We start from the raw sequence: 26,106 nt of genomic DNA on the forward strand, positions 1-26,106 counted from the left end.
CATTTTCACCGCTTACAGTCACCAACAGGGCCTGATGTATCGAGAGAGTTTCAAACCCTGGGCTGTTTTAAGTAGAGATTCATGGATGCCAAGGCCAGAAGGGACAATTGTGATCAGCTATTCTGACCTCCTGCATTTTGGAGGCAGCAGAGCCTCGCCCAATTAATTCCTAGAGCAGATCTCTTAGAAAAATATCCACTCTCGAGTTAAAAAATTGTCCGTGACGGAGAATCCACCACGATCCTTGATAAATGGTTCCAGTGGGTAATTACTCTCACTGTTAAATAATTAGGCCTTATTTTCAGCCTGAAGTTGTCTAGCTTCAACTTCCAGCCATTGGACGCCTTTTTCTGCTAGACTGAAGAGCCCATTGTTAAATATTTATTCCCCAGGTAGGTATTTGTAGACTGTAATCACGTTACCCCTTAACCTTCTCTTTGTTAAGCCAAATAGATTGAGCTCATTGACTGTAAGGCAGGTTTTCTAATCCTTTAATCATTCTCATGGCTCTTCTCTGGTCCCTCTCCAATTTACCTCCATCCTCCTTAAAGTGTGGGCACCAGAACTGGATACAAGATCCCAGCAGCGGTCGCACCATTGCCATACATGAGATCAATAAATCTTTCTAAGCCTGTTCAAAATTCCCCTGTTTATGCATCCCAGGATGGGCCTGTAACCATGAAATTCAAATCTGGGTGTGAACTTTTTCTTCAAGTTCATCTGGACTCTGGGTGCTGACTTGTGACTGCATTTGCAGAATTACTGAAGATAAAGAAAAATTTCCAGGGGGATGACAGCAAGGGTGAATTTTGCTTTCGTTTTCAGAACAAGGGGGAGAGATAGCTCAGTAATATTTCCATGGTTACTCATGATGCTGGGACACATCACAGACAGTATGGTTGCTCTTCTAGTAGACTGTTGTAAAGGTGCCAAATTCCACAGCAGTTTATGCCCTTCATTTGAGGGAGGCTTGAGAGAAATGTAGGTCAAGGCAGAATTCGGCTCTCAGAAATGGTCTGCACACAAGTTGTATTGTTTTAACTAGACTGGTCTTTGTGTATATTCATGCTGCATTTTGTGCCTGGAATGGCCTCCCCTGTCTCGGTGATTATATAGCCCTCATCACTATCATACAAGAGCACCTCATAATCTCTAGCACTCCTCTGAGGGAGGGAAATATCATTCCTGTTTTACAGAGGGGAAGCTGAGGCACAGGGCAGCTGAAGTCAGTTGCCCGAAGTCACACAGGATGTGAGAGGCAGTGCCAGGAATTGAGCCCTGGTATCCTGAGTGCCTTATCCAGTAGGCCATCCTTCCTCCCTATTCCAAGCAGCTCTCCTGCTCCAGATCCCTCAGCTTGAACCAGGGCATCAGACGGAATCCCAGTCCTGAACTCTGCAGAGATTCTGATCTGGATCCAGACCCGGCTCTGGATTTCACAGCTATGGCTTCTCTCTAAGTATGTAGGGTGGGCTAACGTGAAGAATCAAACATGAACACCCCTCCACCCATCTTTTTGGAGAAGATCAGATTCGGAAGCCAGCCTGGATCCAAAAGTCACATGTAAGCAGATCTCTGTTTAAAGAGCCCCACTGCATTCAATTAGCTGTCCTCCTCCAGTCTCCCCTTGGACACTTCGAACTCCATCTCTTATGCCCACCCATTATTTTTTGGGATACCCCTTCTCTGGGGCACAAGTAGATGTTTATAAAACGCCCTTCATGATGCTCACGAAAGCTGATGCTCAGATAAATGTTTTAGTCTCTCAGGTGCCACAAGTCCTCCTGTTCTTTTTGCGGATACAGACTAACACGGCTGCTACTCTGAAACCTATAAAACACTAGACGCTCTCGGCACCCCCAGTTCGTGCAGCAGGGAAATACTGCACAGGAGTTGAGGGACCTTTGTACCTGGTGTCCGAAACTGGCCGGACTCATGATGTCTCTATTTCTCTCAGTTCAGCGTCATGAAGGGTAAAGACACATCCCACGTTCGTGGTCGGGGCTCTATTAGTGACTTAGGACCCAATTTAAACAAAGCTAACATTTGAAAAGTTTTACCAAGAGTCTGATTTGGGGACAGGGAGAGATTTCCCATTGATTTTTCAAAAAAGAGTTAGACACCTAAGTGTCTCGTTTGCCTTTGAAACTCTTCCCCCGCAAATGAATTAGTTCAAGACAGAAGACTCAGACCCTACCCATGAAATAAATTAAATTCACCGGTGATTGTCTCCGATGGGAGGCAAAGCAGGTCCTGTCACAACACCCGGCACTTCTGTAGCTTACACTTTGACCTGCAAACCCAAGCAAGATGCAAGTTCTGGAGCATTTCCCACTTTATTCCGTTAGCAGTATCCACTGTCGGTTACAGAAATCACAGGTGCAGCTTAGGCCAAAGGTTCTTAGTGCATTGGTTAAGCAGGATGTTAAAACTTCAGTTATTCTGGAAGTCATTATTTTCAGTAGCTCATCTCCTGAAGGGGGCTTTCAGATTACAGCTTTAGAATTGGAGTAAATTAAAGGATTTTTAGCTGGATAGCATGGTGAGACTTCTTAGCTATTTCTCCAACCAGGCTTCTAATACTTAAGGAGTGTGGAATAATGTTTTAGTCTCTGTCCAGGTTTGAGACACGTAACTGGAGTCACAGAGCAGGAATTGATTCTCTACTTCTTAAGTCTGTCTTGACTTGGTGCTTTTCCCACAGGTTAGTCCCAGGCACGAGACACACAGCTTTCCCCATCTGGTTTCAGTCCCTGGACTCAGCTGTAGCCAATGGCCTAAATAAACCTCTAAAGGTGTAGAGATGCCTTTCTCTGACGTAGGGGGTGATTCTGTTTGCCGGAAGCTGGGAATGGGCGAAAGGGGATGGATCACTTGATGATTCCCTGTTCTGTTGATTCCCTCTGGGGCACCTGGCATTGGCCATGGTCGGAAGACAGGCTACTGGGCTAGATGGACCATTGCTCTGACCCAGTATGGCTGCTCTTATGTATGTTATTATATTCTGCCTCTTACTATTGAGCTGTCAGTCCTTGGCTTCTGCTGAACAAGGTCTGAGATGAGCATTGAACTTTCAGCCTGGGCCTTCACCCTGAGTCTGTTTTGTCAGCTACATACTGCCTTGTCTAGTGGCTGGATTTAGCTCTGTTATATTGAACCTCTTATTCTATTGGTCTGTTGTCTTCTAGGAATTTTCTCTCTGACTTCTTCTAAAAGCCTTTGCCGACTGCCCCCAAAGCACCTCTTCTCTTTACCCACTTGGCCAGAAAACACGGTTCAGTGCAGAAAAGGATTTTGAACAAAGACCCCTTTAGTTTGTTGTGGGAAAGGAGCAAATGGCCTTGCTTTATCTAGGAACATCCTGTTCAGTACACTCCTTGGTTCAGTGCAGGACAAACTCAGACTCCTTGCCTTGTGAAAATGGGTTCATACTAAAGCCAGGCCCATTTCAGCAGCAAGCCTATTCAGCTCTCATTTCCCCAGTTTTGAGCCTATGTGTCTAATCTGTAAAGGGTTTGATTTAGATCCAAGCATGACTCTGCAGAGGCGAGAGCCTTTACAATGGAAAAAAAATGGACAAACGTATTCCTATTCACAAGGCACCACAGCCAGCCAGAGAGAGAGAGAACCTCGGTCATCATCTCGCTCTCTTTCCCACATCCAACCAGGAGCTGTTGTGTCTCCCATGCATTCACCCAGCAGGGAGAATGGCTGAAGAGGTGCACAGCTACTTAAAGGGTCAGTTCCACTGTAACAGCCAGTGCCCCTAAGGTATGAGAATTCATTCTATGCCCGCATGGATCCCCCTTTGTTGTCTGTGATGCCTTTATGGGCATAGTCCTTCTCATGCCCACTTTGGGGATACCTGGAGCAGTGACCCCATCTGCTCTTTCCTTTCTTAGGGTAAGAGATTCTTTCAGATCTTGGGACATTTGGGCAACACCGACATCCCTGCAATAATGGCCACATCCAAACCAGAGCGGGAGTTGAACAACATCCTGCTCGTTACAGAACTAGAGAGGAGAAACATAAAGCCAATGGCAAGTTGTTGAACTGGTTTTCCTTTAGGCATAAGCTAGGGAAGGTGAGTGACAAAGTTCGCAGATGGGTAGCTATTAGGGTATACTGCATATTAGGGTTTGCTCGGTCTACAGCTCACAGCCTGAAAAGGATATGTAAAGACATCTTGACCAATTCATAATCTTTCAGCTGCATTCTACAGGGCATGGCTGTATTCAGGGCATTTGACAAGCTAACCTTCCTTCCTCCTTCCTTCTGAATGCAAACTGGTGTCTCATCTGGAAGGGGGTATCTGAGTCTCACCCTGGCAGGCCTTTCCGGCTCCAGGTTGCTCCAGATTTTTCATTCAAAGGCACAGCGTCCGAGATAGCATGGGCATAAGAATGCATAGAATGTTGCTAATCAGCAAACTGGCAGAGTTAGCTGTCACGTTCTCCAAACGAAGGACCCAAAGGCCGTTGAAGTCAATGGGAAGAAGACTCCTACTGACAGACTGGGGATCAGGCTCCAAGTGAGGAGGGAATTGCTGCACCTTTCTCTGGGCTGGAAGGTATCTTGATGTAATTGCTACATGGGAGGGGCAGTTTCCAAGGATGAATGCACAGGGAGAACCCTCAATATCTGTCTAGCATAAACAATGTGACAAGGAAGCTCTACTCTGGGGATCATGTAAGTATCCATCCTGGATTAGAGGGGGAATTAGAGGTATCTTGGCGCCAGCTGAGTGACTTTTTAGGGCCAATCAGAGCCGTGTGTGTAGTCTGAAGGCAGCCTGCATGGATCTTTGATTCTCCATGTTGCATCGTGTCGGTGTTTAAATTACAGAGAGCTCCGAGCCAAGATCTGAGCAGCCTCCACTGGAAGAAAGTTCAGAGTTGGAGCAAAAATTCTCACTGGCCTCTATTGCTGTAGTGGGCCAAACCAAAACTCCAGAGCTTCTCAGTGGGGAGCAGTGTCCACCCACCTCTCGACTGGGAGACTTGGCCCAGCTCACACTTCAATCTTCCCAACCAAGCGTTGATGATAATCCCTCATAAGGGATGAGAGTGGCCTTGGTGGTGGAATTCACACCTCCCTGCAAGGCTGGATGGATAGGAGATCAGTGCAAAACAGACCAATGTGCTTCTGTGTGAGGATAAGGGTTGGGCTCAGTCTACCCTCTGAGCTTAGGCATTAGGGCACATTGCAGTGCACCGGTGTAAATTGTGTCTACACTAGGGGTGCCTAAAATCCCAGTGTAAGGAGGCCTTAAATCCCAGCTAGATCACTGGCTCTCTTCCGATGAGAGCTGCAGAGACACCTGGACTCCTGTCGGGGAAGGAGAGCTAGCTCCGTCGCAGTGCTGCCCTCTACAGTTTGCATTAGGGAACGGACGTGAAATTGCACTCAGAGCTCTGTTTGTACCCTCAGTACCGCGTGAGGGGCTGTGGAAAGGGGAGAAGCGCTGCCCTCGAGCCTGCATAGCTCGGGTCCCAGAGCATGGCGCTGACAGGCAAGAGTGCTCCTTAGCCAGGGAGGGGGCGCTTGGGATGCTTTACTCCCATATCCAGGTCTCCTCCCAACAACATCCCTCCAACTCTGGGGATGGGGAAGGCCCCAGAGAAACCAGCTGGTGCTGAGAATTCAGGAAAGGTTGTGGAACGGGTTGGCTGAAGTGGGGCTATCCCGGGAAACACCCATGGATTGCACTCCCTTGAAAATGAGTCGATCCTACAGACTTCCAGTGCGGAGCTCCATGGTTTCTGCGGTGTCAGGGAAGTTTCCGTAAGAGCAGGTGGATCCCATTGCTGGACTTGAGGATAACCTGAGGTATTTCCTTGGGTGGTTTGGCTGGATCAGGAGACAGCTCAAAGCGGAGCAGAGTCAGGGCGAGAGCCACTTTCAGCTCGTACATGGCAAACTGCTTCCCGATGCAGTTCCTGGAAGAGGGAGGGGAAGCCTATAAGAACTTAGCAATCAACTTTCATTCACAATTGTATCCCAAAGCGCTTTGCTAGCTGAGTGGACCAACCCAGCTCTTTGGGTCAGTGACCATTTCTCATGTGTATGCACAGTAGCTAGCACCATGGGATCCTCATCTCAATTGGGGCTTTTGGCTGCTACTGTAATATAGCCTAGACGAATCCCTTTACCCATCACTGTAGTGCTGCCACTTCTGGGTTAAGACATGGCAGCTGTTTAATAGTGCACAGCAACCACTATCAGGCAGTTTTGGGACAGGTGTGGAAAAAGCTCTTTCCCATTGAACCTGCAAGGAGATTGATACAGTTACTCCCCCACTCTAATGAAAAGTGCCAAGAGATCTTTGCTGACCACAGGGGAGATTTTTCCAAGCCACATATAGAAATTAGGCACCTAGCTCCCATTGGCTTTTAATGTGCTTAACTGCCACACACCTGTGCATGGAATACCTCCCCCTACAAGTGATCCAGAATTCAGTCCCATGAGTGATGGCTCTGGAGTTGCTCTGTAATAATTTAGGGTGATGGTGTGCTGATCGGATTGTTGCAGGGGTTCTCAGATTTTTGTACCGGTGACCCCTTTTACACAGCAAGCCTCTGAGTGTGACCCCCCCTTATACATTAAAAACACTTTTTAATAGATTTAACACCATTATAAATGCTGGAGGCAAAGTGGGATTTGGGGTGGCAGCTGGCAGCTCGCAACCCCCCATGTAATAACCTTGCAACCCGCTGAGGGGTCCCGACACCCAGTTTGAAACCCCCCTGGATTATTGGGATGTTTACTGTGCGAATATATTTGGTGAAACTGAATAGGGGGCGGCTGAGAAAGTGAAGCTGACACGACCCCCCAGAGAGTGAACGAAATATTCCCCACCGTGCTCCGGCTGCGAAGGGCACGAAAGCATGGGAATGCATCTTGGACAAGTTCTCTGGTGAAAACCTCATGGGATCATATACCTGCGGGAAGAGAGTTCAAAGGTCTGTGGCAAAGGCTTTTTGTTCCCAAACTGCAGCGTTGCTTGGTTTGACGCCAGCACTGCGAAGGGGCGGTGATCTCCCCTCCCAGAAGGGGCCAGCACTGTCCCAAATGTGAGCTGTGCGAAGCAGGGAAATGCCATCACCCTGTAAGCTGGGGAGGTGCTGTTGCAACACATCCCCTGTGCAGCCCCCTAGCTAAAGAGTGAGCCCTTGTGCTGGGCCCAGAGTACTACTGCCCCTCACCACAGCTGCCAGGTGACTGGGTGGAGTTGCTGGTACAGCCAAGAGCATCATCTGCTACATTTGCCCCAAAACGCTTTGAATCCTTATTCCACCGGATGTACGTGACTATGTGTAAAAACAGACCGTTCCACACCCTCCTCTGTTGCTCTACGATACTCAGAATCTGTAGGGCAACCTCCTTTTTGCAGATCTATTGCACCTTTCATCTGGACAGATGCTACATGAATAAGATTGCAAAACACCTCGGTAAGGTCAATATTATCCCTGCTTTACAGCTGGGGAAATGCAGGAAGGGAGAAGTAAGAAATCCCTCGCTCAACGAAGTATGGGGCAGAGGCAGGGATAGCACCCATCTCTCTTGGTACCCGGTCCTTTGTTTTAACTACGTGACCACCTCTTCTTTCTGTAAAGTTAAAAGTACCTCTGGATCTTGCCATACAGCTGGGTTCCTATGAAGAGAATAAATATTCACTGCAGCCAGAGAACCTGTAAGAAAAATAAGAAAAATCTTGGTGACCTCACAGGGCAAACATCTATTCAGCAAAACACGCTATTCTGTTAAAGGCCCTTAATCTTCTTCACCAACACACCTGCTGTCTGAGAAATGTCTTGAGTCATTTCTACATACATGTTTTCACTCCCTTTAGCCCTGCAGAGGCAACATTAAACTATGGGAGAATGAGCTGGGTTCCATTCTGACTCACGTATCGCCAGCAAAAGCGATAGGTCTCAAAATGTAATTGTAAGTGGGGAATAGTCATTGAACTGTGTGTTTCTAGTGGGGTCCCGCAGGCCCTAGGCCATTTTTTATCAATGACCTGGAAGAAAAGATAAAATCATCACTGATAAAGTTTGCAGAGGACACAAAGATTGCAGGAGGGGTAAATAATGAAGAGGACAGGTCACTGATTCAGCGTAATCTGGATCGCTTAGTAAACTGGACACAAGCAATCAATATGCTTTGTAATGTAAAATTAAAATGTAAAAGTATACATGTGGGTACAAAGAATATGGGCCGCACTCACAGGATGGGGGACTCTATCCTGGGAAGTGGTGCCTCTGAAAAAGATTTGGGGGTCATTGTATGTTGATAATCAGCTGAACAAGAGTTCCCAGTGTGATGCTGTGGCCAAAAGAGCTAATACGATCCTAAGATGCATAAACAGGGGATTCTTGAGTAGGAGTAAAGAGGTTATTTTTACCTCTGTATTTGGCAGCAGGAGACCACTGCTGGAATACTGTGTCTATTTCTGGGGTCCACAATTCAAGAAGGTTGTTGATAAATTGGAGAGGGTTCAGGGAACAGCCATAAAAATGATGAAAGGATTGGAAAACATGTCTTATAGTGATAAACTCAAAAGAGCTCAATCTATTTAGCTTAAGAATGAGAAGGGTAAGGGGTGATGTGAGTACAGTCTAGACTCTATAAGAACCTACATGAGGAACAAATATTTAATAATGTGCTCTTCAATCTGGCAGAGAAAGGTAAAACACAATCCTGTGGCTGGAAGTTGAAGCTAGACAAATTCAGACTGGAAATAAGATGTAAATTTTTAACAGATAGGCTAATTAACCACTGGAGCAATTTACCAAGGGTCATGGTGGCTTCTCCATCACTGATACTTTTGAAATCAAGATTGGATGTTCTTCTAACAGATAAGCTCTAGGAGTTATTTTGGGGAAGTTCTCTGGCCTGTGTAATATAAGAGGTCAGACTACATGATCACAGTGGTCCTGCAGGTATCTGGGACCGTGTCAGGTGAGTGCTGAGTGCAGACCTTCTATTATTAGCAACGATGTAATGGCAATAGTAAGCGGCGTTGTAATATATTAATCTTCAGCATTCGTGGAGAGAAAGAACTTGGAATGCCACAACGCTATTTTTACGATCACTTGCGTGACAATCATTCTACGTTCAGGGTGAGATTTTCACAGCTCGCATGGCTGCACACTTACATGTTTGGTTTGTGAAAGTGGAGGGCGGGATAATCTGGCCCTTAGTGAATTTCATCTTTTTTATTAATCTTATGCAATAACTAACTCTCTTTTTAAAAAAAATTTACACTCAACAGGCGTGCACGTGCAGGTTATCAACAGAGTCAATAGAGTTTGTGTCAGAAGCAGGGAATGGTTAGAAGATTGGGCAAGAGCACCTAATGATTAGGGAAGAATGACTGACATGCCGGCTGTACTTTGAACCTAGAAGAACAGACTGCAGTTAAAGCCAAGTAACTGGCTGCCTCAGGTGAATATTTCACTAGCATAGTTATTGGGGCTGGGGAACGTCTCCCCTCTCACCTCCTGCGGTGTGTTTATTGCACGAATTAGGAAAACCAGAAGGAGACAGCCACATGACCCCTACAGCCTACAACCCGAAAAAACAGACAAGAGAGACAGGGATGGGGGAAGAGGCAGAACACACAAGGAGAGGAAACAATGTGATGGCGGCAAACAAACACATTAGTTCCATGATTGTATTGATTGACTGATTTTGTGGGGAGGGGTTAGTTAGGAGGGGACCAGTTAAATGGAAGGAAGAGTAGTGAAGGGGGCAGGGCAGAGGAGAAGTGAGCAGGAGGGGCAGATGGGGTGTGAAACGGTAAGGAGACTGAGAGGAGGAAGAGGGAGGGTTGGAGCAAACGGATGATCAGCACAGTGCAGGAAAAGGCAGAGAACATTCTCCAGCTTTGACTGGAATGTCCAAAGGTCCTTGTTTTGGCTGCTTCTGCTCCTACTGGCTTGCATCTCTGGCTGGCTGCTCTGCAGTTCTCCCCCAAGGCCACGTGATGGGGGAAGGGGAGGCACTGCCTGGATTCTAGTGATAGCATGTGTGTAGGGGGGTTTCCTTGCACAGTTCTGGGTCTGGGGGATTCTGAGCCGGGCCCTGTTTCTCCCTCTCCCCGCTAGGGCAGCAGTCCCTGACGTAGTGCTACCCAACTGGCAAGTGGAGAGCATAAAGCCAACAATCCCCTACCTGCAACATATTTTTCTGCAAGTTCCCTGCTCTTTTGTGGGTGCCACTAGAACTGACGCTGCAAGGCGTATGCCTGGGACAGGACAGCACGCGCTGGCCATGGGCACTGCAGGCTGGAATTAAAGGCCATGCTCTGTTTGTTTGCTTTCTGATCGTTTTGAATGTTTTCCATTCATGTAGCATTTTTCAATTGGCAGAATCATACCCACCTCATTGAGTGAAGAGAGGAGTGGCAGCTAGAGAATTTGGTAAGATCAAGACAAGGTGGGTAGAACACTATGCCAGGAAGTACTGGGTGAAATTTACCATGATGTCCTAAATGGTCCATTTTATTCAGCCAAGGTTTGCTTAGGCAATACAGCCCCTATAGTCCTCCATCATTCCCAACATAACAGAAGATAGCAATGATAGGGGTACTCAGTTTGTAAATCTCCTGGGCCTACCCAAAGTGGGTTGAGTCAATGCGGGGGGTCTTTCCACTGGCTTTGAAAGGCTTTGGATCCAGTTCTATAACTGTTGTTCCCATGAAGCTCTCTGCTTTTATTGAGTCAACGAGACCGTGACCTGAGCAATTCCAGCTCAGTCCTACAATGTACGGCCAAGCAGTCTTGTGGTGTGATCTTGTCTGATCTCACAAGCTAAGACAGCTCAGTCTAGAGGTAGTAGAATTGTTCAATGCAAATATTAGTTGTATATTAGGGTGTGCTCTCTCTCTTTCTCGCCCTCCCCCCATTGAATGATTATTAGTAATAAAGGTTTCCATTAGATTGTAAGCTCTTCTGGGCACAGACTCTCTCAAATCATATGTATAATGTCTCATGTGTATGCAATAGTGCCTAGCAAATGGGACTTCCTTCTTGGTTGGTGCTTCTGGATACCTCCAATGTACAAATAATAAACAATAGAAACAATATCTGGGATTTTCAAATGAGTTTAAGGGAATTAGGCACCCAAATTCCATTCAACTCCAGTGAGATTTGGGTGCTTAATTCCCACGGGCTCATTTGAAGCTCTCAGCCAACACTAACAACATTCAGCCAGCTCTGGCTGGTGTCGAGATGGGAGATCACTAAGGCATGCACGTGTGCAGCAAAGGTTGCATCGATTCAAAGCATCCCCTAGACGGACTTAGTTGGCAGGACTCTCATGGAGTCTCAGGAGGAGACTGACACAGCTACTTTCTAGCAAAGTCTCTGAGGTAGGGCAGGCAGCAGTCCCAGCTGCCCTCCCTGGGGTGAATCGGCCCACGGCTCAGGCAGACAGGTTGGTACGGGAAAGTGCAATTTGTAATGGACAATCAAAGAGTCATGTTACAATTTACAATGGAGACAGAATAGGCCATGGGAGCACCACAAACTGCGCAACAAATCCTAGATCTTCACTTGGGTGTCACAGGAGAATTTCTTCCCCTCTTGTTGGCGTGAACCACATTCAGGGACTTCAATGGGAGTGGCGTGCGTGCGGCTGAAGGCAGAACCGGGCCCTTAAGAAGGAAGAGACTAAACAGACCTTCTGGTAAGGTACGTCCATCATGGAACGTGATGGGTTTGCTGAGCAGTCGGGACACTCCAGGTACCGGAGGGTAAAGGCGAAGGCTCTCCTTGATACACATGGTGCTGTAAGTCATTTTGCCAAGGTCATCCCTGAAAGCAACCATAGGTGGAGAGTATGAATGAATAATGGCTCCTACCACTCTGAAAATACTAGCCAGCAGCATCAACATCAGTGGGTGAAACAAACATGCCACACGCCTATTTCTGTTTGAAGACAGGAAAGTGATCTTGTGCCTAAAGCATAGAGGTGACCTAGGCTCTATTCCCTCTGCCACAGACTTCCTGCGACACTGAGTAAGACTCTTGATCTGTCAATGCTCCTGTAAACTTTTTGGGGCAGGAACTGTCTTTTTGCTCCATATTTGTACAGCACCTAGCGCAATGGGGTCCTGGGCCATGAAATAACTATCTGCTTCACAGGATTGTTGTAAGGTGTAATATATTAATTACAAGGTACTTTGATGTGTTTTCATGCTAAATTTAATCCCAAATATTAAGAGTTTGCATTTCAATAAACAGCTGCTGTCAGATTTGTTTTATTCTTAATTCAATTTCAAACTCCAAGGGCCGAATGCAGTCCTAGCGTAACTTAGGGGAACTTCCTCAACTTCAATAGTTTAAAGTTCCTATCCCAATCAAACTGCTGCATTTTATTAATGTAGAGAGAGATCTAAACCAAAGATCTAGAATTGAACAGCCCTTAACACAAGGAAAATTTGGATTTGGCCTTGGATCTGTTCTTCGTAGCATTGCTATACTAAGTGTTGATCCTTCATTGCAGAGCTTGGATACATTTTTTTTTTAATTCCTCAGATTGGATACATAAGAAAATAATCCAAAGCCAAAGGATATTAAACCAGTGAGGTAACATCTCACCATTGGATAGTCTCTCTGTCTTCCAGAATCTCCTTGATCTCTTCCCTGCATCTCTGCTGGTGCTCTGGGTACAGGGCCATGCAGTACAAGAGCCAGGAGATCCCACTGGCTGTGGTATCGTGACCCTCAAACATAAACGTGTCCACCTCGGCACGTAGGTCTTCATCGGATAATCCAGCTCCGTTTTCATCCTAGGAAAGCAGGGAGGTAAATAATCCCCAAACAAGTGTTCATTTCATGAGCAATTTTTGGAGTGAAAAAATACGCCTTGATTACTGGTGAAGTTCCCAGGCTTGATTTGTCTTGTTTACATCAGTGGAAATCAGGTGTCAGTCCACTGAAAGCAATGGAATTATGCAGTATCTACTTAGTGTAAGTGAGATCAGACTCAGGTCCATTGAGTACAAAGGCAGGCGTTCCCCTTTTAGGATTAGGAAGGCAGCAGAGATGGGCTAAGATCCAAGTTACTCAGCAACAGGGTATCAGGTACCAACCTTCAGTGCTTACAAACTGAATATGAGCCAACAATGTGAACCTCTGACCTAGCCCATCCTTGACAGGTGTTTGTCTCAGCAGCCCAGACCACCTACACAGAGCTAAAACCATTCTGGGGTGCATTAGCAGGAGTGTTGTATGTAAGCCATGGGAGGTCATTGTTCCACTCTACTCAGCATTGGTGAGGCCTCCCCTGGAGTATTGTGTCCAGTTCTGGGCACCACATTTTAGGAAAGATGTGGACAAATTGGAAGGAGAGCAACGAAAATGATAAAAAGTTCAGAAAACCTGGGGGCTCTGTGAAGAAAGGTTAAAAAACCTGGGCTTGTTTAGTCTTGAGAACAGAAGACTGAGGCGGGACCTGGTAACAGTCTTCAAATATGTTAAGGGCTGTTACAAAGAGGACGGGGATGAGTTGTTCTCCCTGTGCCCCGGGGGTAGGACAAGTAGTAACAGGCTTAATCCGCAGTTAGATATTAGGAAATACATTCTAACTTTAAGGATAGCTAAACTCAGGAACAGGCTTCCAAGGGAGGTTGTAGAGTCCCCATCATTGGAGGTTTTTAAGAGTAGGTTGGACACACACCTGTCAGGGATGGGCTAGGTCAGAGGTTCCCAACTTGTTTTTGCTGTGACCCCACTTTGGAGATTTGTCTCATACGAGCCCCCTCTTTCTAAGAAACAGTATTTTTGTAGGGGGTGGTATGCCCGGTACTCACAGGGGCCAGCGACGGTCCTCACCACGTAACAGTTGAGGAAGCCTTCTGCTCCCTGCCATGGTCAGGCAATCTCTCAGGGGTGGCAAACTGGGCCACGCTGAAGGGCCAGAGTAAGGAGGGGAGCAGAAAGCTGCACCCTGTGAGTACTGGTCCCCTTGTTAGGGTGGCCTGACATCCTGTTTTTAAAGGGACAGTCTCTGCAGGTGTCCCAACTTTTTCTTAAAAAATGGGCAAATTGTCCCATATTTTCTGTCTCCGCCCCATCAGTACTGGCGGGTCCTGCTGCTGGCCGCATCCCTGCTCACCAGCCGCCCGCCCACCAGTGCTGAGTGGGGGGGTCCAGTGGCCAATGATGGGGGTGGGTGTGCAAGGCTGGTAGTGTGGTAAAGCTGCAGCGAGCAGGTCCGGATGCTCCCCCTGCTGGTCCGCCAGCTGAGCCCCCACTGTGTGCCGGCTCTCGGCCAGTGGGGCCCCGTCTCGTTTCCGGCCAGCAATGGCTGTGAGCTGCGGTGGCTGGTGCGTGCGGGCAGGGGCTAGGCAGCGGCCGGTTACGTGTCACCTCTGCTGCCCACCCATCGGCTCTTGACGTGCTCCCCCTCTTGCTGTCCTCTCCCTTCTTTGCCCCTTCCCCCCCACCCAGCCCTGCTGCTCCTCCATATCCCGCCAGTGGGGTGTGTCCCGTTCCCAGTGCTGTGCAGAGAACCAGCCCCGGGTCGGAGCGCTCAGCTCACCAGCAACCTGGCCAGCAGGCTCCTTCCTTCCCCCCCTGCCTCTGGCTGCACCAGTGCCCCGGGAAAGCTCAAGATGCTCTGGCCTGGGGCGCTGGCCAGGAGGAGCCGAACAACACTGGCATGGGGAAGCCTCTCTCTGCCCCTCAGCTAAACTCTGGCCTGGCGCGGGGTGGGCGAGGGGAAGCTATTTCCCGCCCGTTTGCGCCCCGACCCTGCAGGCTTCTCAGCAGCCCCCCAGGCAGGGGCTTAGCACCCTCTTCACCTGCCCCCACTCCCCACCCTGGGTCCTGCCCCCAGGGAGCGCGGGGCTGCTCCGTCCCCTAGGCACCCTCCCCTGCTGAGCCACCTCCCCGGCCGGGTTCACTGAAGCCCCTGCAGTCAGGTTCCCTGGGCCCTGGTGCACAATGCATCCTTAGGGCTTAACCCCTTTCTGGCTGCACCGTAGCTGGGGAACAGGAGGTGGCTGGGTTATCTCTGTGGCCACCAGCAGCCTGGAGGTGTTAGCTGCCGGACAAGCTGCTTCCAGCCACAGGGGATCAGGGTGGGGGGAAGAGATGAGCTCTGCAAAGACACGAGCCAAATCATCCCTTCTCCCACTCCTCCTCCCCTGCAGCTGGAAGCAGCTCCCGTCCCTTCTGGTGTGAACACCACATTCTGGTGTGAACCTTGGCAGAAATCTGGGGAGGGGGGCATGCGACCCAGCGTGCCCCCCCACGTGTTGCCTCGCAAAGACATGGCGCCAGGTACCAGGAGAAGCGGGTCTGTTCCGGGGGCCCAGCCAGGCATGGAGGACACAGAGCGCAGGGCAGGGAGGGGAGGGTCAGCTGGCCACCCCCCTCCCCATGGGAGAGAGGTGTATGGGAGTGTGTTTGTGTGTCAACTCTCCCTGTGTGAACCCTAAAGCATTAAAGACAAGAAGGTAAATAAAAAGAATCCAGCTACACAATATTTCTTTTTAACAGGGGCTTAGTCAATGTGATGTTAATTTGAATGTTTGTACTGCATAGTTCTGATTGATTGCCGGTGAAGTCGCTTAAATACGAGTAATTTTACCAGGTATCCTGTATTCAGCATAGGGAAGTAAACCCCCACCCTTGCTGGACAGTCCCTGGGCATTCAGCATGGCCCCATCCGCTCTCCCTGTGTGGCTTTTGTCCAGCAGGGGACGTGGATGGGGCTCTGTGCCCTGGGGCCCCACTGAAGGGCCAAGGTCAGGAGGGGGTTTGTCTGGCAAGGCGGGGGGGGACGGGACAGTACTCCTGGGGTGCATCCTTCTGTCCCCGGCTCTCTGAGCCCTCCCTGGCGGAGGAGGGTAACTGCTGGTTGGTGGCTGCTGCAGGTACGGCAGTGGGGGAGCGAGTTGGATACGAAGCCTGGTCTCAGCAGCCCAGACCACCTGCACAGAGCCCCACCTTCTTCCCTGCCAGACAGAGCCCCCTCCTGACCCTGGCCCTTCGCATGTCCCCCCAGGTCCTCACGCCCCTCCAATAACCCCATCACAGACACCCCAGGTATACTTAGTCCTGCCTCAATGCAGAGATCAGCCCAACGGGTGGCCCAGGGGCCAGAGCGGGCCCACGGGCCAATTCCATCTGGCCCCGAGGCGTCCACTCCCCCAGCAGCAGCTGCCCAGCATGCAGAGAGCATTGCAGTGACATGCTGCATGTACCAGAGACTATCTGTACAAAATGGCATCCTCTGTGCAGCATGGCCTTGTAAGCACGGTGCGTGAGGTCACGCTACGTGGAGGAGGCCATTTTGTTTCTGTACCTGGCCCGCACAGGTGCCACACAACTGCCCGTATTGCCTGTGTCTCTGAAAAGGTTGAGCCACCCGAGGGCTCTTCCAGCCCTGCATTTCTGTGCTTTTGTGGCAACTATCATGCGCTGCCCACGCTCCTCGCAAGAATTCTTATTCTGTTTATTTTTTTTTATCTACACAAAGAGCAGTTATGTACTTTCAGCCAGGATATATATTTTTTTAAGATTACAAGACAAACAAACAATACAAGAAAGAATAAAAGTAAAATCCCTTGGGGGAAGGGGAGGGAGAGCGAGAGCACAGTGTGTGTCTCCTCCCATCCGGAAGAGTCTGCACTCAACTGAACTCCAAATGGCAGCTGTCTCCGGCAGACCAGCAGGCACGTAGAAATTTAAAGATGTCGTACATAGGAAACCAAAAAGGGAACATTTACCTTGTTACACACAGTATAGACACCACCACCTGCCTGGAATCCTCCCTAGAATATGCCAACCGTCTCATTCACACTTACATGCTGTCATGCCTCTGTTCCTGTACAGATTAACATGCTGAGTGAAAATCAACTCACTGAGAGGAAAGAGTTAATTTTACCCTCACAGCATGGTTACTAGCTGTAGTTATTCATTCACTGAGCACTGTCCTTTGCACACCCTTGCTTGACATTTCTTCCCTTCACTTCCAGCCCCGCTATCAGCTGACAGAATTAGACATGAGGATATATAGGATGGGGAAGCTATTATCAACAATAGCCAGGTGTGTCTGCTGATGACACTTGCTTGGCTGTTTACATTATTATTTCCATCACTCACCTTGGCACACAGAAGAATGTCCAGAAAATCCAAGTACTTCTTCTTCTGGATCTTTTCAAGTTCTTGCTGATCTTGGAGGAATGTCTTTCTCTCTTTTATTACTTTATCTGCATACAAGAGTGGCAAATATATTAGCTACACCTCAACATCACTGTGACCTGTCTGTCTGGAAAGGTCATGCTGCAGAGAAGTCAAAGGATCAGAGTCTGAGGCTCTTCTGCTTAATGCAAATGATGAACTGGACATATAGTAGACCAGTGCAGGAGATGAGGTCTCTTAGAACCAGTAAGACTTTGTATTTCTAAAGTACTATCATTGATGGATAGGTCCATCAATGGCTATTAGCCAGGATGGTCAGGGATAGTGTCCCTAGCCTCTGTTTGCCAGACACTGGGAATGGGTGACAGGGGATGGATCACTTGATGATTATCTGTTCTGTTCGTTCCCTCTGGGGCACCTGGCATTGGCCACTGTTGGAAGACAGGATACTGGGCTAGATGGACCTTTAGTCTGATCAGTATGGCTGTTTTTATGTTCTAATGTCCCTTCCACTGAAGGATCTCTCAGAACATTACAAACAATGGATTCATCATCTCTATTTTGCAGGTGATCAAACTGACCTGTGGAGAGACGAAGTAACTTGCCTGAAGTCCCACAGTAAATGAATGACTGAGCTAGGAATAGAAATCCATCCTCAGTGGAATTTCACTGAAGTTCATGGAATTCCACCAGCATTGGATATGGCCCTAGATCTACTGACTACCAGCCTTGTGCCTCAATTTTAAAACCATTCTTCTTCCCTGGAGAATAAGTTTCTCCAGGGTTTCCATTCATAGACAGACCAACTAACAGTAGGTTAATCCCACCAAACTAGGCAACATTCTACAGACAATAGGAAAAGAAAAGGAGGACACTGGGAAATACCTGTATGCTGGTGTGCTAGTCGGCAGGCCTCCTGAAAGCGACGTCCTTGAGGACTGATTCGATAGATGAAATCATTATGAAATGGGAAAAAGCGGATTCTATGAAACACCAGGTAGGTCAGGTCATAGACTGCTTTGACGTAGTAGTCTGAGTCACTGAAGGAAAAGAACAGTTAAATAAGGCTACTATGGGTCTGGTTGACAAGAACATTTTTGTTAGGATTTGAAAGCACCTGGCACTGACCTGTCAGTCTGGCAGTTGCTATGACAACTGAAGGCACATTTCATGATGCTGTCCAGGGTCATCAAGCTGACATGTTCAAAGAGCTCCACCGACTTATCCACTGTGATCAGCCGTTCCCATTTATCCTAACGGAGGAGAGTGAGATGAGGAGGGATGGGATTCCAGAAAAGGGTTTTGCTGACTATAGAGATCCCATTCAGTGCCCTTTATTTATTTTTGCTGCTTTCCATATCTGCATCCTGCCAAACCCCTGTTGCATGTTAGACCCTGGTCTGTAAACAAGGACTCTGATCTAAAAGGTACAATGTTAGCTGGGATTGGCATTCCCTTTCGGAACCAGATTACAGGATTATTTATTTATGGCTGGAGATCAGGCCAAAGTGAAAAACTAAATCTGAATTCTTCTTTCCCATTCTTTTGGATTGGTAAAATCTGGATTTTGTTGTCCTGGGCCTGAACTAGAAACCAAAATCCAAACACTTCTAAAGCATGTTTGGAACCAGACCTGGGGTGACTCACAGCCATCTCTATAGACAAATTGTTTTCATGATATCCTGAGATTATTTTCAGCAAAGTGAAAAAGAAACTGATCTGTGTAATAGGTTTTTAGGCCATTATTTTTGGCAGGAACTAGATCCAAATTTGAGGGGGGAAGGGAGAATCCACATACAGTGGTGCATTGTTGACCTAACGTATTTTCTATAACGTCTTTCACCACTGGCATATCTAATGCACAGCAGATATAACTGGAAATCAAGGTAAATTAAGACTTGAGTTGATTTTTACTGGTTTCATAATCGATGTGACTCAGCAACAAGTCTCTCCACATATATTAATGTCCTCTGAGCAAAAGTTCATTGACAATTGAACAGATATGCCACGCCAGAAGGATTTGGTTATCTGAGTCCAATCCAGCTGGGTTAAAGGATGTGTCTAAAATTTCTTTGATCTCTGCAACTGAGTGACTGTCTCTAGCAAACTGTTTTATCTGCCAGCATTGTACACAAACTAATGTAAGTTTAGCAACCACCCTTATTAAAAGGCGAGACATAATGGTTATTTCTAGGTGGTTAGAGTACACCTCACATGCTGGTTGAAAAGCTGAAGACATTTGGGGCCAAGTCCAACTCTTGATGTATCTCCACTATAGTCAGGGGAGTTACCCCAGAGATCAATTTGGCTCAGAGACTTTAATTATTATTAGGGACATATGATCCTTGTGAATTCACGGTTTCTAGCTAAAGAGAGTATTTTGAGATAAAAGGACCCTTCCAACAAGCTGGTCTAGTAGAAGTGGGCAGCTCATGGATGGTGCATGATAGTATATGAACTTCATTAGATTCCTTCCTGCCCTCCTCTTCATCTACTCTTCTTTCCCAGTTTCTGTGTTTGTTTTGGGCTCTCTTTTATACAAGCCCAAGTTTAGTTTCTTATCTGGCAGACAGCCTGTTCTCCTCATTTATCTTCTATGTTCACCATCCCCGGGCTGAGAAAAGTTACCGTATCACTTTATTGGAAACCTGGTGACAGAAAAATACCTTGGGCCACATTCTAAACTGATGTTTGCTGAGGTAGCTCCCCTGAATTACAGCAGCTGAGGGTCTGGCCCCTTTACTAAAGGGTTGTAGAGTGTGTGGGAAACAAACTGGTTAGAACATCTCGTTCCACTTTCTTCTAATTGTTCAACATCAGACCCAGTTATTTTCCTGGCTCTGCAGCTGATCATTCCTACCAGCATCACTTTGGTAGACTCTGCCATCAATGAGACATAAGGTTTCAGCACGTCATAGTGAAACCCTGGGGTCAGCAGCCTTCGATGCTGGAACCACTGTGGCCCATGTAAGATCAGTAATCCTTTGCCTGGGGGAATATAAATAGCAAAGAGCCAGTCAGATCCCTTCACAGCACAATGAATTACTCTATCACTCAGAGTAGTCTCGGTGCTTTGAAGAGAGGGAACATTTTAAACAGGAATACTTAATTCCATACCTAAGCAAGTCCTCAGTGGATTGCCTTCTGAGGGATGGTACCATGAGGAAGGAGAGGGAGTCTTAAGAACTTGATGAGGGATTAGAAAGAACACACCATTCGGGAATGGCACTTACTGAAAGAGGGCAGGGGCACAGGGGATCCATATTTGATGTGGTACCATATTGGTATTTTGATAGCAGCCACACAGGGCCCTTAATAAGGCTGAAATTAGTTATGCCCCAGCAAGAATGAAATCTCTGCCACACCAAGTAGAGCTGGGCAAAACCAATTTTCAATGAAAAGGGTCAAAAAACTGAAAACTGAAACTGAAAATATTTTGGTTTTCCAAAATGGGAAATTTGGGTTGTACACTGAGAACTTTATGGGTTTTATTTGATGGCAACCATTTTTTTTGGTTGGAAACCCAACATTTTAGTTATCTGCATTTTTTCCCCAGGTTTTTGACTAAAAGCAGGAATGTTTTGCATGGGAGAGAAAAATTTTGCCAGCAGCTCTACAAATGACACATTTCAGAGTAGCAGCCATGTTAGTCTGTATCCGCAAAAAGAAAAGGAGGACTTGTGGCACCTGAGAGACTAACAAATTTATTTAGTCTCTAAGGTGCCACAAGTCCTCCTTCTCTTTTTACAGATGACATAGGTATTAGCAATGTTAATACCCTGTGCCATGGAATGACACGGTGCAATAAACATCAGGAGCTAGGAACAACAACACTAATGTCCAGAATTACCCTGTGGGGGACAGTATTGTTGACCTGACCCTCTCCCACTTTGTGACAAGACCTAGGCACTATACGCAGCATTGGCAAGAGCAGTAACACAAGAGACCTACAGGCCTGCATCCTGTAAGACTTAGCTTAAGCTAAGAGCATATGCTGGGCTGTGGTATTTTGGCACAGATAACAAACTAGGCCAACCTTTCACCTAGCTCAAGTCCCTAGCTGTCTATTATGTACACATGCCCCCCCCCCCCACCTGCAAAAGCCCCTAGACAAAACGCTGCCACAAGCAAACCGCAGATCTTGATAAAAAAGGGCATCAGCACAATGCTAATTATAAAGCTGTTTGCCTTGGCTCCTTATAAGGCTTTGTTAACAATGCTTGAGTGATAAAAAAAATTAAGGAAATATATAATTTGACTGAAATGTAAAAACTATATAAGACTGGCATTATAGGGGCAGGACAGAGGGAGACCAGGGTGGCACCTGGGTGTGACCATCTGTCTCCTTCTCCCTGCATGATTGTATTCAAAAATAAAAGGACCTCAGACTGTTTGAGCCAAACAGATGGTGTGACTCGTTTTCCACAACAACCCTGATGCACAGAGTTTGGTTCTACTCAGTAAAATCAGTGTTATGGAACTCAGTGCATATGCACCTTGCTGAGTCTACACACAGTTTGCTCAGTTTACCAGCCCTGTAAACTCAGCTTTGCTTCTGAGAGTCAAGCTGGGTTTTTTCCTTCTTAGGCATCCTCAGTGACACCTGCAAACCCTATTAGACTTCAGTGAGGTTGCAATGGTGGCACTGAGGGCATACTCTGAAGACCATGAAGTTGAACATGTGTAATTGAGGGCATCATTTGCTCTGCACAATCTCTATTGTGCATTGGTTGTGGGGGAAGATAATCACCGCCATCTGAAATATCAGCTACTAGTCACTGTGGAGCAGGATTCTGGATTAAATAGAGAAATGGTCTAGTCTAATATGGTATCTCCTGTGTTTGTCATGTCATCCCTAGTAGATTTCCATAGCAGAATGACAGGTTTCAGAGTAACAGCCGTGTTAGTGACCACTCTCCTTTAGATAAGCTATTACCAACAGGAGAGTGGGTTTGTGTGGGGGGCTGGGGGGGGGGAGAGAAAACCTGGATTTGTGCTGGAAATGGCCCAACTTGATTATCATACACATTGTAAGGAGAGTGATCACTTTAGATAAGCTATTACAAGCAGGAAAGTGGGGTGGGGGGAGGTATTTTTTCATGCTTTGAGTGCATAAAAAGATCTTCTACACTTTCCACAGTATGCATCTGATGAAGTGAGCTGTAGCTCACGAAAGCTTATGCTCAAATAAATTGGTTAGTCTCTAAGGTGCCACAAGTACTCCTTTTCTCATAGCAGAATGGTCATCTTCTCTGGTTTTATAATAGCAAGGAATAAAGTAAATCAAATTACAAGAGAAGTGTGTGGCCCACCATGAACTGATGAGGCAAGGAAACTGGGGATGAGGGCTGAAACTCTGGGCTAACACTCCAGGGCATAACATGCCCTTGATTCATTCATGAAACTGTTCAAAAGGATGGACGAAGCATGATTCTACATACCAATCCAGGGAATTAAGAATTTGTAGGTTGCAAGACCCTTGGGATCTGTAAAATTCAACAGAGAAGACAAGTACAATGTTAAGAGTTGATACACCATAAAAAAAAATCTAGATGCAGTTCTGGTATGAATTCACTCTTCTAGTCACAGCGAAGGAGCTCAATTAATTAGGAAATGAGTGGTATAGAAGTTAGACAGCTAAATCTTTTAGTGTTATTTAGTATATTAAATATTTAAATAATGTTTCTTTTCATACTATTACTACATTTTAAAGACGGTCTTTTATATACATCTCATTAATTAGATGCACACGGGACTGGGGAGGATGATGGGAAGATGAGATTAGAGATATGGGTGAGGAAAGGGAAGGGAAGGCCATGGAAGCTTTTAAAGTTGAGGAAGGACATTTTGTGCTGGCCGAACAAGAAAGTGAATGGAGATGCTATTGCCCGATCAAGGCTTTGGGCCTGATCTTGAAAGGTATTAATGTGCCAGGTCCAAGCCACATCAGGGATCACATTGACATCAACGATCCACCAGGGCAGCTGTGCTCTTCTGGGATCATGATGCAACTGTTGAATCCAATCTGAGAGATGACCCTCATCCAGACTCTGACCGCATTTAGGATGTGCGGCAAGAACCTCCTTTTTGCAAAAAGCTTTCCCATTCTCATTGGAATAATATTGAGAAATACCTCTAGATAGTAATCTTTTCAGGACAGGGTCTGTCATTTGTTCTGTGTTTGTATAGCATCTAGTCCTAGAACAAAGTGGCCCCGATTTAGTCAAAATCCCTAGTTACTACCACAACAGTAATAATAATAATTAGAGCTTCCTACACTAGAAAGGGAGAACAACTGAAGACTCTGGGAGGTCTCCTAAGAGATGTTCTATGCTGCTTTTCCTAGGAACAACTTAGATACTATGGTGGTGGGTGCTCTAGGAAACCCTAAGACAGACACATTTCTGAGAGTGCAGGTGTTTGGTTCTCATTTCCCGTTGTGGGTGCGTATATAAAGTGCCCCAATTTAACGGTGAAGAGCTAAGCATTTGGGAAGGGTATAAAGGGGGGAATTACAATAGTCGACAGAAGAGACAAGCAGGAAGAAGAGTCTGAATGGTTCTCTGTGGAAATAACACGTGGCCTTTGCAGTGGGAGAGGGCATCAAGTGTGAAGCTTTCTGAAATAAGATCCAATGACCGTACCTCCATGGCCAAACACAGTTTTGGCATAATCAGGGTGGTTGACTACTAAGGTAGCCATGAAACCTCCAATCCATCTGGGGTAAGCATAGGGGTACTTTTTTGCCCAAGACAGCAACTTCTTTAATTCTTCACCTTGAGAAATCTGCAATGATAGCGAAGAGAGAGAGAGAGAGTGCTTAGGGAGAAAGGGGTGAAATCACTTGAGTGTGGAAAGTCTGCACAAGGCCATCTGGGCTGCTCAAGGCCTCTCCGTGGGAGATGGGGAGCAGGTGGAGTGGATTTGCAATGATGGGCTCTACACCTCGAGATGGAGGGAAGATGCTATGCTGGCCCCAAACTGCCTGGGGTAGAGAGGACCAAAATCTACACACAGTGGCTACACAAAAAGAAATGGAGGACTTGTGGCACCTTAGAGACTAACCAATTTATTTGAGCATAAGCTTTCGTGAGCTACAGCTCACTTCATTGGATGAGCTGTAGCTCACAAAACCTTATGCTCAAATAAATTGGTTAGTCTCTAAGGTGCCACAAGTCCTCCTTTTCTTTTTGCGGATACAGACTAACACGGTTGCTACTCTGAAACCAGTGGCTACACAGTTCCAGAGGGAACTGCATTGCAGTCCTGTCTCCTTTGCAAATCACAATGGTAAAGCTTAACACTCCCCTTGCACTGGAGAAATGATGCAGCTGGTTGGAAAATTTGCTATTTTTTCAGAGAAATTTCAAAAATTAAAATTTTTGTCAAACTTTTCCTCTGAATTTTTTAAATAAAAAACTGGAACCCAAAACCTGAAAATGTTGGGGGTGCTTGAAAGCGGTTTTAAGTTACAATTCTTAGGTTTAAAAAAGTTTCAGCTTAAGAAAAACAGTTTCTGGTTTTGCATGAACAAAGGAACACTGTCAAAAATGAAATTTTCCCAGCAAAATTTTTGCTTTAGACAAAAAGCCATTTTTCTGGTCAAAATTGCATGCGGATGAAAAAATATTGACATTGCAAGTGGCAAAGCACTGCAGAATAAGGCTCAACATTTTAAACCAGTGATACTCAGACCTCAGTGGTTCAGGAGCCAAATTAGCAATCAGCATTACCCAAAAGAGTCACAGTTGTGAGAATTCATTGCTTCATTTACTACAGTACTATATATTCATCTTTAAATAGTATGACAGGGGAATATTTAGTTTATATCTATCTATTTATCTATTATTATGATTGCAACTGGATGCAAAAATGCATAAACCCCCAAATGTCTGTATCATGAAACGCTGAAAATGTTTGAAATAAAAATTCCTCATGTTCACACAGACAGCAGGGCTCAGTAGCTGTGAAAACAAACAGAACCAACTTCCTAGAGAGTGGGTGACCCTTAAGTGGAGGCAAGAAACTTTTTTTATGTGGCTCCTATTAAATTTGATCACCAAAGTCCTTATCTTGGAAAGCATGTTTAACTATAAGTGTCAAGTCAAAGGGACTGTTTGCTTGAAGGACTGGAGCTGAAAATTAGACACAATTCTTACTGTGGCTGCATTTTTATTTGTCCCACACAAACATGACACTAACATGTGACCGTGGTGTCTGTTAGCGGGTAGGACAAGAAAACTGCCTCCTGCCAGGATCCTTTCCTAACAAACAGTTTTCACATACCCCACTCACTATATTTACCTTCCCTCTATCTATTCTCTGTTGAAACTAACCTGGATGGTGTATATAGCTGCATAACCCCACGTCTTTCCCTACCTGAGAGTTGTGTCCATACAGCCAGTGGCTGGGGGGACCTGGAAAACTTGCAAAAGCTTTGAGGAGCTGTTGTTTCTTCCGATACAGCTGGATCGCTTTCAGCAGGACGTAGATGAGACAAAACCCAGCAGTCAGGTACAAAAGCAGAGAGGAAGGGTTTGCTATTTTCTCCAGCACAAATGCCATGGTCCTGCAGCTTCTGTGGCAGTGACAGGCTCCGAATCTCTCACCGTGCTCACGTTCCTTTTGTGTCTGGGTTAGCCAATAGTCAAAGCAATATAACTCCCTCCCCTTTCCCACACAAGCTTGTGTGGAACGCTGTATGCCAAGTAACCTACTGAGAATGTACAGGAGAAAGTTCTGAAGTTCTCACCAGCAATTGCCCAGACTTTGCTTGGCAGGAGAAGACCCAACTGTCCTGCGAGTTCATCTGCCCTTTCCCCCTACTTCAGGAACTTAGAGGTTTCCTTAGGGCACTGCTAATTACAGAGGATTGAGAAGAAACTTCCCATGTGGACAGGTTATCCTATCACGGCAGGATTTCTTGCACCTTTCCTCTGAAGTC

General features: G+C 46.5%; 1 protein-coding gene across 1 annotated transcript; it reads right to left on the minus strand.

The window, feature by feature from the left end:
- Window positions 1–2,317: 2,317 nt before the first annotated feature.
- Window positions 2,318–26,106, minus strand: LOC140916315 (cytochrome P450 4B1-like). The gene is made up of 12 exons (XM_073357797.1): window positions 25,542–26,106; window positions 23,807–23,948; window positions 22,604–22,648; window positions 20,023–20,150; window positions 18,291–18,415; window positions 18,048–18,202; window positions 17,124–17,230; window positions 12,609–12,799; window positions 11,689–11,822; window positions 7,627–7,691; window positions 6,859–6,941; window positions 2,318–5,939 (listed from the first exon to the last, which is right to left on the minus strand). The coding sequence occupies exons 1-12, from the start codon at window positions 25,725–25,727 to the stop codon at window positions 5,771–5,773; spliced, it is 1,530 nt and encodes a 509-aa protein (XP_073213898.1). The 5' UTR covers window positions 25,728–26,106; the 3' UTR covers window positions 2,318–5,770.

Source organism: Lepidochelys kempii, chromosome 8 (assembly GCF_965140265.1).
Source record: "Lepidochelys kempii isolate rLepKem1 chromosome 8, rLepKem1.hap2, whole genome shotgun sequence".
Lineage (NCBI taxonomy): Eukaryota > Metazoa > Chordata > Testudines > Cheloniidae > Lepidochelys > Lepidochelys kempii.

Excerpts from the sequence above, each read along its gene's own strand:
- LOC140916315 (XM_073357797.1), bottom strand. The coding sequence starts at position 25,727 with ATGGCATTTGTGCTGGAGAAAATAGCAAACCCTTCCTCTCTGCTTTTG. Across the intron at positions 18,203-18,290 it reads AGCAACTGCCAGACTGACAG|TGACTCAGACTACTACGTCA; the intron begins GTCAGTGCCAGG and ends CTTTTCCTTCAG. Across the intron at positions 6,942-7,626 it reads CTGTATGGCAAGATCCAGAG|GTATATGATCCCATGAGGTT; the intron begins GTACTTTTAACT and ends CTCTTCCCGCAG.